Below are 13,260 nucleotides of genomic sequence, written 5' to 3'. Positions count from 1 at the left end.
ACAGTTTTTGTTTTAAAATTTATTTCGTCTGATATAAATATAGCTATCCCAACTTTCTTTTGGTTTCCACTTGTGTGGAGTATCTTTTCCCCTCCTTTCACTCTGAGCCTATGTGTGTCCTTAAAACTGAAGTGAGTCTCTTGTAAGCAGCATATAGTCAGGTCTTGTTTTTTATCTATCCAGCTATACTATGTCTTTTGATTGGAGAATTCAATTCACTTACATTTAGATTAATCATTGATAGGTAAGACCTTATTAATACCATCTCAGGTTTCCTGGCAGTTTTGTAGTTCCCTTGTTCTTTTTTTTCTCTCTTGCTGCCTTCCTTTGTGAATTGATTTCCTGCAGTGATATGCTTTATCTTTTGTGAATCTACTGAAGGTTTTTGCTTTGTGGTTTAACGAAACCGTAGGACTAAAACTAGACTAATTATTATAGAAAAATTCTGTTAAATTGGCTTAAAAATACTACCTCATTAAAAACTTTCTTATACTAACTGTCTTCGTAAATGTGTCCCATAGGAAACAATGCAGTAATTCTTTTCTGGTAACTGTACTAAAAAGAAAATTCCTGCTTTGAATACTGTCAGAAAATGAAGAACAAAATTAAAGAACATTTTTACAATATAAAAAGTTATTACACAATAATTATTTCATTTTATTTGTTCTTTATCTTAATCATATACCTTAAAAAAGATAAGAAAGATGTTAAATAAAACCTGGGAAATTGGAATAAGCATCATTAATGCCACAAACACAAATCCCAAATGGTTTCACATAGCCACATATTTAAATATATCTACTTTTCAAATCTAGCTGCCTGATACAATGCACTCTGTCTGCCAGAAATGGTGTTGTTACCCAAGGCCAGGTGCACACAAAATGGTGTTGCTGAAAGAAATGGCATGTTTTACCCAGCACTCTTTAGAGGTGCTCTAACTGCATTAATGTGGCTGTTAAAAGCTTTAATTCCTCCAGCTGTTTTTGAAATACCCAATGACACTGATAGGACGGCAGAAAACAGCCTCCTGACAAGTATTACTTATATGACACAAATTACTTAACATGACTCCCAGGTAACTCTGCCAGTTCCACAGGCACACACTTAGGCCAAGTTACAGGATACATAATATTTACTGCTTAAGATGTTTTCTCAATCAGTAAGTTTGGAATTATATTTATAGGTAATACTGTAGGTACCTATAAACTTGTTTATGGGGTCAGTGTCAGAACTGTGAATTACAGACACTTGGGAGATGGGGACATGCCTTGGATTCCATTTGTACACTTAGCAGTGTCCAGCACAGTGGTCTTCACGTAACTGGTACTTTCAGTAAATATTCACTGAGACTTCTTCAAGCATTCCGTCTTGGGATTCTTGTAGAAACAGGCCAATTTCAAAAATTTTCTAGGCTTTGAAAATTTTGTAAATGAAAGGCACTTGATGTTACTGATTATAATTCAAAAAGGTGGCGTTAAATTACGGTTAGAAGTGGTGATTGTTCTGTATGTGCCCACATGAGTAAAGCAGAATCTAAAATAAGGAGTTAAAGAAATATGAACAGGGTTAGACTTGAAAAAAATCTGTTTTTCTATAAATTGCAGCTATAATAATAATAATCTTTATGAGGAAATATTGGAGAAGGGAGTAAAGTGATATCAAAAAAACCCAAAACTCTTCCAATATAATAAAACATAATCCTAATAGGTTTTTAGGAAAACTGAAGTTTTAAAAAAATTTGTTGACCTCTTTTGATCAATTGGGATTTTTATCATTCCATATACTCTGAATGATAACTAAACAATTACGTTACAATGTTTTGTGTACATGCAAGGGAAGAATTTTTGGATTCTTTGAGTCTGAGCAACTCACTCCATCCTTGGATTTATATACTTGATTTTCTTACAAAAATAACTTCAGTTATTATGCAATATTTATCTGAAAATGGCAGCCTCCAACAGTAAATAATAACCACCACAGTACCATTACATGGTATAGTGAAACAAACTTGCAAAGTTATTTTTCCTATTTGAAAATGAAGAGATTGGACAAGAGTGAAAAACCACAACTATAAAGAAAAAAAAGTAAATGTAAATAAAAGATACACATCAAAACAGAAAGTCCAGAAGGCAAAAACATAAATAGTAAAAGAGGCTTCAAAAGTCAACTACTATCACAGGGAAAACTCTTATGAAAGCAATTCGGAAAATAAACGAACACGTATCTCTAAAATGCAGAACGTTAAATACTTGATATATTTGGGATACTCTACAATGCCCAATTAATTGCTGTAAATATTTTTTCCTCAGGTATTTCTGGATGTTCTAAAAATCTATAGGATTTGTTTATTTACTGTTAAAAATTCTTCTTAATTGTGAAAAATTAAATCTGTTCTTCAACCTTTAGAAAGGAAATAAAATGAAGAATCTCTTCACTATAATAAAGCATGAAAATAAACTTTTGTCACATTGTGTGTTCTTAAAATGAAATATGTTTCCAAAAATTTTTAGGACAACAGGTGACTAAAAACCAAGTTAATCTCTTTTCCGGCCCACCACAGAACTTTAAGCAATAAAATCCACTTTGTGTAACCTAGACATGCACGTAGACAATAGCAGAGCAGGCTCACGTTTGAGGCGGCCAGACCAAACATTTCCAGGGGTCAGCAAGCTTCAGCCCACAGACTGCAGGTGGCTTGTTTGGCCTACTTGTGTATGAGCTGAGTGTGGCCTTGAGCTAAGAATGGTTTTTACATTTTTTAAAGGGTTGAAAACAAAACAAAACAAAAACAAAGAATACATGACAAAACAAAGCCTAAAATATTTACGGGCTGGCCCTTTACAGAAAAAGTCTGCAGACCTTTCCTTTATACCAATGTTGTACAGGATTCAGACAGTGCAATTACAAGTCCAAGATAAATTCCTATCAAGAACGCAGCAACACTCTAAAAAGACGTCTTCTGATGTCATTTGTTACAATTTCTTTTCAATTTTTCTTCATCTTCAACATCTTTAAAGTTCATCCTACAATAATAATGTAAAAGAGATTGAAAGAGAAAGGAAGTATGAGTTTCTAATGTTGGAAACAAGGTAAAGTAATATAGACTAACCAAAACGTTACCTTTTCAAGAATAATTACTCAATATTCTTATTTAACGGATCACCACATGAAATATACATCGCCTAACTATACCAACAGAAAAGAAAAGGATAACTCATGGTTCTTATGTGCCCACAGCAGATATCACCAATTATGGTTTTACACAGTTTCAAAGTCGTATCTTGGTATGCTCTTTAACTTAATATCAGTTAACGATATTCTGGTTTAGGACTAATAATGTTTTCTATCTCAAGTGTTTAACGAGATGAAAGTCGCAATGTGCATCTGTAAAGCCAGACATTTTTTAGCTCTCTCCAGAGTCTGTGCCATTCTTTTGTCTTTCTTTCACCTTATATGGAAAGAATCCAAAAAACCTCATATGTGATTATATTAAATTCCATTCAGAAAGCACTCTAGTGTTCATGGACTCTTTGATCCGTTTCTAAGTATGCCCTAGAAGGACAATAATTTAAAAAAAAGGAAAAAATGAATGGCCCTTTCGAAGAATAGCAGGAAAGAGTTGCGCTGCTTCTTGACAGATTAAAAACTCAAGGAAGGGCCAAGATGAACATGGTTTCCAATACATCCTCACTATACTAAGAGCAAAAGAAAATTTGCTATTCAAAATGTGTTCTATCCAAAATGTGTTATAAGGCTCCAGTATATTTATTCCTAACAAGTCAATACTTTATTTACATTTGAACAAAATTTAAATAATTTATGCAGTCACTATTGTCTGTTAAATGGTTTTACTCGTCCAAATTTCTAAGCATTTCAGTATGTAGAGGGTATATTGAGACTGTTGTATTGTCCCAAGAAGAAATTTCCAACTACCTTACTATTTTTTGATGCTTCATTTTACCTGTTTATTGATAGATATAATGTACAGTAAGAATAAATTTAAATAATGTTTGCCAAAGTCCGATCTAGACTTAGTTCTTACCTTACTCCTCTTTTCATGATTTTGGAGATTTTTCAATTTTTCATATATTAAGGTAGCAATCTCTTTTGCATCTCTGGTATCTATCTGCTCTCCCCAAGTATTTCTCTAAAATTAAAAACACTCTTCTTATAATCTTTTAAGTATCTAATCAAAACATGACATTTCCATCTAAGAAACTTGATTAAATATTACTTAAAGTTCCAAGTGTTTGAAACTCAAATTTCTTCCAAGGAAATAATGCTGCAAAAGCACAGTTAACACATAACTTACCCTAAATAATAACAATACTATTATGGGAACAAGTGAAAAAACTGCATTGCATATTGGAAAAAATGCATTGCTAACTCCAAATGCCTCAAAACATCTAAATGGTATAAGGAAAAATGTCCCCAGAGGACCAAATCACTCTACTCCAACACAGTCATTGGGACAGACAAAAGCTTGACCAACTGCAACACTGGAAAGCAGTGCTTATCTCCTGCTTCTCCTCCGCCCACAGCAGGAAGGTGGCTGAAAAGCAGGGGAAGAGCAGGTCAATAGACCCACATCTGCTTACTCTGGATCTCGAGCCACCTGTGTCCTTCTTCCTGGTGGGCACCCCATACTGTATGCTAGCATTTTACTTCTGTGTATAACTGCCCACCTGCGTGGATTTCTGTTTACTCCACTCATTATTCTGCTTTGGCCCTTTCATCTGACCTGGACTTCTGCATGCCAACCCTGTCTTTCAGTTTGGACAGGGATATTCTGAGTCCTAATCTTGTCCTCTGGACTCCTCTGGACACATGGTAACATCATCTTTTCAAACAGTTCCCTCTATGGCCTGGTTAATTCTTTGCTCATAATATACTGATACTTCCCTAACATCATTCTCCCGGAAAAAGATTCCTATCTATGTCACCCATTTCCCAGCCATTCTGAGAACTGGAAAGCAGAGCTAGTGATCCCAAAGGAATGCAGAGTCAGGCTCGGTATAAGCTCCTTTATTCTCACTGAGTTCTCCTTACCCGACACTATTTTTAAGACAGAGAGAGCCTCTTGACAAATCAAAATCCTTCACTGAAAAATCTGGATGTCTGACAATTCTAGATTTCTGAAATTCATCATATAAGTTCTTTAACTCTTTTTCAAAATGTATTATAATTACCCATATATAACATGAGATCTTAATCTGACAGTCTTTCTCAAAAAGTATATATTAAAATACTTGAAATTATTTATTTCAAATGTCTTACCCAGAAACATGAATACACGGCAAATGTTTATTTTATTACAATTCTATGGTCAAAAATGTCATTCTTCTACCCAGGAAGAAAGCAACGGTCATGAGTACTGTCTGTCAGCGATTATACATGTTTTTGCATTAATGATCATAGAGGTTGTCACCTGAATTTTAAGACCAACTGGTAGATGTCCAGGTTTCTTGTTGAAAAAAAAGTGTATTGTCAGTGGCTCAAGAAAGGAATTATGACTGAACCAAGAAACCCTAAACTTTTATTTTGTAGTCTAAACCACTAATAAATATTCCTCAAGATAAATGCTCAGGTACTAAGGCTATTTCAAAAGTATTATAGTAGTATTCTCTTAATTTTTCCAGGAAAGAAAACATATTATAAATGTTATATATGTTAATTCTATAAAAGTAGGAAATACAAAACTTCACAGATAATAAATAATTACCTTGAATCCTCTCACCCATAGAAAACCATGACAGTCATGAGTCACTTAAGCACAGGGATCTGTTAGGTGATTTCATCACTGTGTGAACATCAGAGTGCACTTACACAAACCTAGATAGTACGGCCTACTGCACACCTGGCTATATGATAGTAATCTTAAGGATCACCGTCATATACGTGGGCCGTCGTTGACCGAAATGTGGTGCATGACTGTAGTAGTATTTTGCTATGTCTCTTTAGTAGTTTTCCTATTCATGATTATACAAATTTTAAGGCAATGGAGATATCAACTGTGAGACAGAAAAACCTTTTAAAATCACTTGTACATGTAAAAAGAAACTTGTTTCAGTAATATGTAATAAAATAAAAAATGACAAGGGGAGAAGAAACTAGAAAAAAGCCTGTACGTACCTGTGCTCTTTCGTAGGGATAAAATTTAACAGTTGGATAGGCTCTGATCCCAGCTTTCTGGCAGATTTGAGCATAAGCCTGACAGTCTACTTTCCCTGCTTTCACTTTTCCTTTAATCATCTGAAAGGAGAAAAATATGATTTGTCGTTCTCTTTGGCATTAACTATTTTGGTAACTGCAAAGCAATATGATATTAAAAATTTCAAATCTTTATAAATTTAAGGATTTTTTATTTAGAAAACTTAGTTTTAATCCTTTCCATTCCTTCCAAGTTCTTACTCACTCTTTAAACTCCTACTTACTGAGCACCAACTCTCCAACAGCAAATAAACTCTCCTTTGCCTTAGCAAGAAAGGTGAGTAGCTGAACTCTGAATTACCTCAGCTTCTTCCTGGTACCCACACCTTGTCTGTCACACCCTCAAATTATAATATCCACCCAGCAGTTCCATCTTTGGTTAACAGTTTGTTGCTGTGAACAGTGTCCCAGGGAGATTTCATGTACCTGTATGCTGCTGAACCCTGACCTCTCCCCTCGACTTCAGTCAGCTGTGTGCCGGCCTGCTTCAGCTAAATAAGCACCTTAACCACAACATTTCTGCAATGAATCCTTTCCCCTCACAACCTACTCTTCCTTTTGTCTTACTATTCACTCAGTTTAAGCCAGAAACTATGGCCATCCTAGATTCCTGTCTCTCCCACTTTTATCACAAACACTAAATCCTATTCTTATGTCTTTCATAAGACAGAATATGTCCCATTCTTTCTATCACTGCTTCCCTAATCCTGGTTCAGTTATCATTTCTCACTTCATGGGACAATTCAAATATCTTTACTGCTTCTAGTTTTGTTCCCATGGCTGGGGTACTCAATAGATAGACTAACCTGTGTTAGGGCACCAGCAAAGCTGCTTGCAGAAGCATGTACAAAGACACACACACACAAATACAAACACACATTTACTGAAGGTCAGAGAAATCTAGAAATGTTACCTTAAGTTTTATGTTATTTTCAAAAGGTTTACTTTATATATTAGTTGGCTAATGTTTTCAATTACTTATAGGAGGACACCATATTGTTTTTGGTGCTATGAATATCTTTCTCTGGCCTTGTTGGCCCATGTTCAGTCCATCCAATGTGATCTTTCTAAACTGTAAAATGGATCCTGCCATACCCAGTAGTTCTCTAATGCTTATATGGAACACATTATGAACACTATGAAACCCTGAGCAAGAGTGTGTAATGCGACCAGTGTAAGGAAGAGGACCGAACCTCCTCCTCGTCGTCTATTTATTGAGCCTCAGTTTTTGTGATTCTCCTTCTGTCTATATATAAACTCTGGTAATATTGGACTAACAGTGGAGATCCCTGAAAGGCTGCACTTTCTCGTGTTCCTGAATCAGTGCAAATACTGTCTTCTCTGTTTAGAGGACTCTAGCCAACCCATTCAAGTGCCAAACTCCTAGTCATCTTGTAATTCTCATCTCAAATACCAACATTTCTGTGGAGTCTTTTGTCTTCCCCTTGCCATGACTCTGACATTCTTCTTCCCATTTTTTGCTTCATTCTCATTTCACTAAAGCAATGATCTGGTTGTATTATATATATTTATTTGCATTTTATCTTCCCACTAGAAAAAGATCTTAAAGACATGGAATTTTTGTCTCTCCATTTGTGTAGCCCCAGTATTTAGCATAATGCTTTCCACTTGGTGCTTAGGATTTGCTGAAGGAATGATTTTTTGTGTTTAATAATTTCCTGCTATATTCAAGATATAGTTGCATTAAAAAATACACAACTAAGCTAAGTTTTTCAGTACATGACAAAAGTACAAATGTTCTAACATTTTGTTAGAATTATTGGAGAAAAGGAAGTATAAGAGGACAAGAAGAGATAATAAGTGGAAAAAATGAACAACCTTTTATCTGAAGACTAGTCAATAACTAAAATAATCTTTTATGACTCATAGGAGCTTTGAAATCCCTTTGCTAAACAATCCCTTGGGACTTTCGGCTTTTGTTTTAGACTGGTGGGACTGGAGCTGACTTTCTCATTCTAATGAGTGTGTTATAGCCAAGGCAAAGTTCCCTGATTGCAGAAGCAAGGAAGCTGTCAATCTGGATTAGGTCATTAATAGGTCTGTTACGACAGAAACACCAAAAACTTAGACTGTATTCAGTTTATGTATTCAGTCTAATTTTATAAGCATTTACTGAATTAGACACTGGGGATACAAAGATGGGTAAGACATAAGCCCTGTCCTCAAGAGGCTCATAGTCTTGTGCAGGAGACAGATATCTAAATAATGAACATGCATTATATAAGTACACTGATGGAATACAAGATATCAAAGTGACACTGATTAACTGAGAAGGGAGGAGAACACAGAAGTACCACTGGAGCTGGCTTTTGTAGGACAGGGAGAAAAAAATGCAGATGACCAAGGTAAGGAAAAGGCATTTTAGATAGAGGGAACAGAAGGCACCAAGGTACTCGTTCAATGAACCTGGAGTACTTCACTGTGCCTGGAGTGTAAGGTGTGAGGCGGGGTTCAGAGACAAAGCCGGAGAGGGAGGAAGGGACAGATCAGAGACCTGTTGTCAAGGATGTGTGTTAAGAAACTTGGTTAACAGGAAGCCAGGGAAAGCAGTATTTTAGAAAGATCATCAGGGCAGAAGTGAGGAAGGCAGACTGGCAATAGGGGACTAGTTAAAAGCACATTTGATACGCTTAGGTGAGAGATGATGAGGGCTTGAACAAAGAGGCCAGCAGAGGCGCAGACGGATTTCAAAGGCTTTCAGGAGATGGAACTGATAGGATCTGGTGATTGCCTGGAGGGAGGCAGAGTGATGGTGGTAGGACAGGAACAAGCAGGAGAAGGAGGTTTCTGGATGTTACGGCAAGGTAGATGATGTCAACCAAGACAGAGAAGATGTTAGCTCAAAGCTTTAAAGAAATCTACTGCAAAAATTAGTCACAGAAATGGAATAGTTTTTTAAAATTCAGAGGAAACTTTGAAGAAAAAAAAAATTGTATTTGCAATGTTCTTTCTAATTATTAAAACATGTATGTGACCACAATATATTTAAGTAGAAACAAGACTTACCCTAGCCAAGAGCTCAAACTCCGGAGCAAAATTTTGGCAAGGTCCACACCAAGGAGCATAGAAATCAATCACCCAATGACTCTTCCCTTGTAAAACTTTCTCATTGAAAGTCTGAGGGGTTAGATCTATGGATGCTTGAGGCAAAAATCTGTGGCAACGGATCAAAATTATGTTTCATTACACAAAACCAAAGCAAACATCTACAATGGAATATTGCAAAACTTTCTAAGTTTAAAATGACTTCAAAGAATGACAGTGTAATAAAGCACAACCTTATCTTGGTAAATTATAATTCTTTACGAAGTACTTTAAAATGCTAGAACCTTAAACAACCCACAGTAACTTTAGCTACAGACATAAAAGAAAGATAAATAGCACTGCATCTATTTCATATAACAATACACATTTTAATTACTTACCCTAGACCCCAGATTCTTAGGGAATAAGCATCCCTATTCCAACCATTGTAACTACTGCAAGAAGAAAAAATATGTGAGGTGTAAATAGATTTTTCTATTAGTGGATTATGTTCAGAAAATAATCTCATTGCAGCAATTTAAAAGATAAGTTTAGTCGACTAACTTCACCTAGCATCTCTCCTCCTAGCTACAAATACTGCTTACATTGTTTCTCAGATAGATTTTTCTCTAGCCTTGATGTTTTTTGTGCTCCAGACAGAACTAAATGTCCAGTTACCTGCTGGACATCTCCTACAGACCCATGGGAACAGCAAAACCCAAAATGTCCAAGGCTTTAGTTTCTGAACCTTTATCCAGTTCTCTGCCAAGTTCCTACCCACTTTTTAAAGACCCATGTCAAAAGCCAACTCATAAATGCAGCCTTTCATGATATCTTCTCATAATTGTGATTCTTTCGTCCTTTGAAATCTATGGTTCATTTTTATTTTAAATAATATTAATTACATTTCTGCCTTGCATTTGAGTTTTCCACCTGAAATATCAAGTGGTGCTGTGGAAACAGCACAGACACTGAGTTCAAACCCAACTTCAAACCTTAGCAGCTGTGTGACTTAGGAAAGTTACCTAAGGTCTGTGAATCAGTTTACTTATCTGTAATAGTAGAAAGGGTGATAATTCTTTTTTTTTCTACCCAAAGCCCCAGTACATAGTTGTATATCCTAGTTGGAAGTCCTTCTAGTTCTTCTATGAGGGACGCCACCACAGCATGGCTTGGTGAGCAGTGTCTAGGTCTGTGCCCAGGATCCATACTGGCAAACCCCAGGCTGCCAAAGCAGAGGGTGCAAATTCAACCATTATGCCACTGAGCTGGCCCTGGAAGGGTAATAATTCTTATTTCTCAGGATATATGTAAAGACTAGTGGAAATGATGTGAGCCAAGTATCTAACATAGTACCTGAAACCAAATGGGGACTTATTAAATGTTAGTTCTTCCTCTCTACTAGACTGTCAGCTTTATGAACAGTGGGACTGTTCAATTCACTTTTCAACTGCTAAAATTCTCATTAGCACAGTATCTTAAACATGGTAGGCTCCCAAAAAATACCTGTTGGGTTAACTTTTATTTAGTTAGGATAACTTTAAATTTTAACTGTATAAATAAATGATTACAATAAATGTCTTCAAATTTTGGAGAACACTTACTGATATTGATAAGCTTTATCTGATTTTTGGGGAAAAAATCTTATCTCAGGGTATCTCCGAACATTTTCTTGGGCACAAAAAGAATGATACTGTTGGCAGTCTATACTGCCCACATTGATCAGTCCAGTTAATGTCTATAAAAGAAAAAAAAGGAGATAAGTAGATCAAAGTGATTACAATAAAATTACCTCCATAACTATATGTTTACAAGAGAGAAATCACCGTGAAATGGTTTTTGTATTTTTTACTAGTGATTTTCACCAAATAAAAATGGAAAAGGGCTTAAAACATAAGAGAATATTTGTAGTAATGAACTGAAGATCTAATTTTGTAGTCAAGAACTTACACTAATTATTGTAGATTAAACAACTGATTTCTTTCATCTACTACATGGGGAAAATTATGTATTTCTAAAATTCAAAGTGTTGGAAACCAAGAACTAATGAAGGTCTTTGTAATGGTATTTCAAAGTTACCTTTTCAAATGGAGACATGGGTTGCAAGTAGCATATTGACTCATGCTGAATTTAAACATTTTATTGAAAAGAGCACAAAACTGCATTATTGTAAATGTCAAGATACTAGAAATCACTTTAACTCTTAGGTTTGTTCATTTTTTTAGTCTCAGAAATTAATCTAAAACAGTAATTACATTTTTCATTCTCATTTTAAATAATTTATTTCCAATCCTCCATGACTTATAACACTATGTCTATTGGTAGGAAACTTTTAAAATCTAAATGTTTTATTGATCAAGGCTTTTTTTTGTCCTTATTTTTAAGTTCCACAATATTGTGAAGAAACTTTATCTTTAAGCTCTAACAATAAAGTAGTAGAAAAAATTTTAATAGAAAATAAATGGGATCTTGGGGTTGATGTTGGCAGAAATTTCATCAAATATATACCAAGTGACATAGAAAAAAAGAGCAGATACCAGACAGAAACAGAGCTGAAATCTAAGTGGTATGATGAGAACCGTTATTAAATGATAATCTAGAGGTGGGTTCACTCATCTCAGTTTCAAAATAATCCTCTTAAGTAAACATTCTTAGTAAATGCTAAGATTTAAAACAAACTATTTCATACCCGAGCCATTCTTTTCCATTCTGGCATTAGGACTTGACATGGATGACACCATGGAGAATAGAAATCAACCATCCAGACCTCATCATGTTTTCTCTGTGTAACTAGTTCATTGAAAGTGGTGGGTGTCAGGGAGATCACTGAAGGATTCATAAGATCCTAAAGAGAACACAGCTTTCATTATAACAGATATAAAAAAGAGTTGTTCATATATTCTTGGCAAATTGTTGGCATATGTCATTTAGAAAAGTTTCTGTTTTTGAATAATCAAAAGATACTTAAGGATATTTAAAGAGAATCTATAGTGAATCATTTTAAGAAGGAAGAAATGATCCCTAATTTCTCTCTTAAGTTTGGATTTTGTCCATCAATTTTCTTAAATCAAGGTATATTTTCTTCTTATTTCTATGTATCACTAAAGTCACCTTGGGTAGGGAAAAGAGGCAACTTTAGTTAAGGTTACGGGTAGGTGAGCCAAGAGTTCCAGGAGCTGCCCAGATGTCTACTTTGGCTATACAGTTCTTTCTGGAACCAGTGATTTGTTTGAAAATAACTCTTTAATTATTAATGGAAAACTACTATTCCACTTTGCTGACATTCTGACTGGAGATATTGCCCAATCTCTCTACAGGTCACTTGCTCCAAATGCTGTTCTAACACAGAAGTGCCCAGTCCTTCAGTCTACCATGACTTGGTAATGCTAACAAAGATGTTCGCTTCTTTGGGAAAAAAATCAAAAACAAAAACCACAATACGAAAAACTATCACTTTGTCAGAGGAAGAGATGAGCAGAGAGCAGAATGGTCATTACATGGATAATAAGCTAGAAGTTTTGGTTTCTTTCTTAGGAGGCACCTGTAACTATTTTAGTCAATCAAGACTATTAATGAGAAACAAGGAGATGTATAGACATAGGGCACTTCTGTGTTAATAACACGGCAGGCTAGGCATAAACTGCTGAGGTGAGAAAAGGCCCTCCACCGGGGGGTGGGGTAAGACCACATGTTTCCTGGAAAATAGTGGACTTGCTCATATCTCTTCTATACGGGACCTGAAAGAAATAATCTGTGGTGTTTCTATCAGAGAAAACAGAGAAAGGAGGTGACAAAGCTTTATGTAAAAGTATAATTTCATGTATTCAGTAAATAGAGGTGTCCACTAACTACAAGGCACTGTACCAGGTAACAAACAAAACAGACTTATTCTCAGAGCTTATGGTAGTATATAACAGGAGTAAAACATTAAATTTTAAAAATTCATTTTCTTGTCAGAAAATAATGTTTTGGCATGAAAAAAATATTAAATATTCATACAAAATA

General features: G+C 35.3%; 1 protein-coding gene across 2 annotated transcripts in view; it reads right to left on the bottom strand.

Moving 5' to 3' along the window:
* Positions 1 to 633: 633 nt before the first annotated feature.
* DNAJC10 (DnaJ heat shock protein family (Hsp40) member C10) overlaps positions 634 to 13,260 on the bottom strand; it is a 44,153-nt gene continuing 31,526 nt past the window's right edge. For both annotated transcript variants that reach the window (XM_044768607.2, XM_014834062.3), the window contains 7 exons: positions 11,945 to 12,100; positions 10,860 to 10,993; positions 9,657 to 9,710; positions 9,238 to 9,385; positions 6,133 to 6,252; positions 4,043 to 4,147; positions 634 to 3,023 (listed from right to left, as the gene is read on the bottom strand). In XM_044768607.2, coding sequence (XP_044624542.2) covers positions 3,012 to 3,023; positions 4,043 to 4,147; positions 6,133 to 6,252; positions 9,238 to 9,385; positions 9,657 to 9,710; positions 10,860 to 10,993; positions 11,945 to 12,100 — 729 coding nt within the window. In that variant the 3' untranslated portion in view covers positions 634 to 3,011. The remainder of the gene's footprint in view (positions 3,024 to 4,042; positions 4,148 to 6,132; positions 6,253 to 9,237; positions 9,386 to 9,656; positions 9,711 to 10,859; positions 10,994 to 11,944; positions 12,101 to 13,260) is intronic.

The sequence above is a fragment of the Equus asinus genome, chromosome 4, assembly GCF_041296235.1.
Source record: "Equus asinus isolate D_3611 breed Donkey chromosome 4, EquAss-T2T_v2, whole genome shotgun sequence".
Lineage (NCBI taxonomy): Eukaryota > Metazoa > Chordata > Mammalia > Perissodactyla > Equidae > Equus > Equus asinus.
This window is presented reverse-complemented; position numbering and strand designations above follow the sequence as displayed.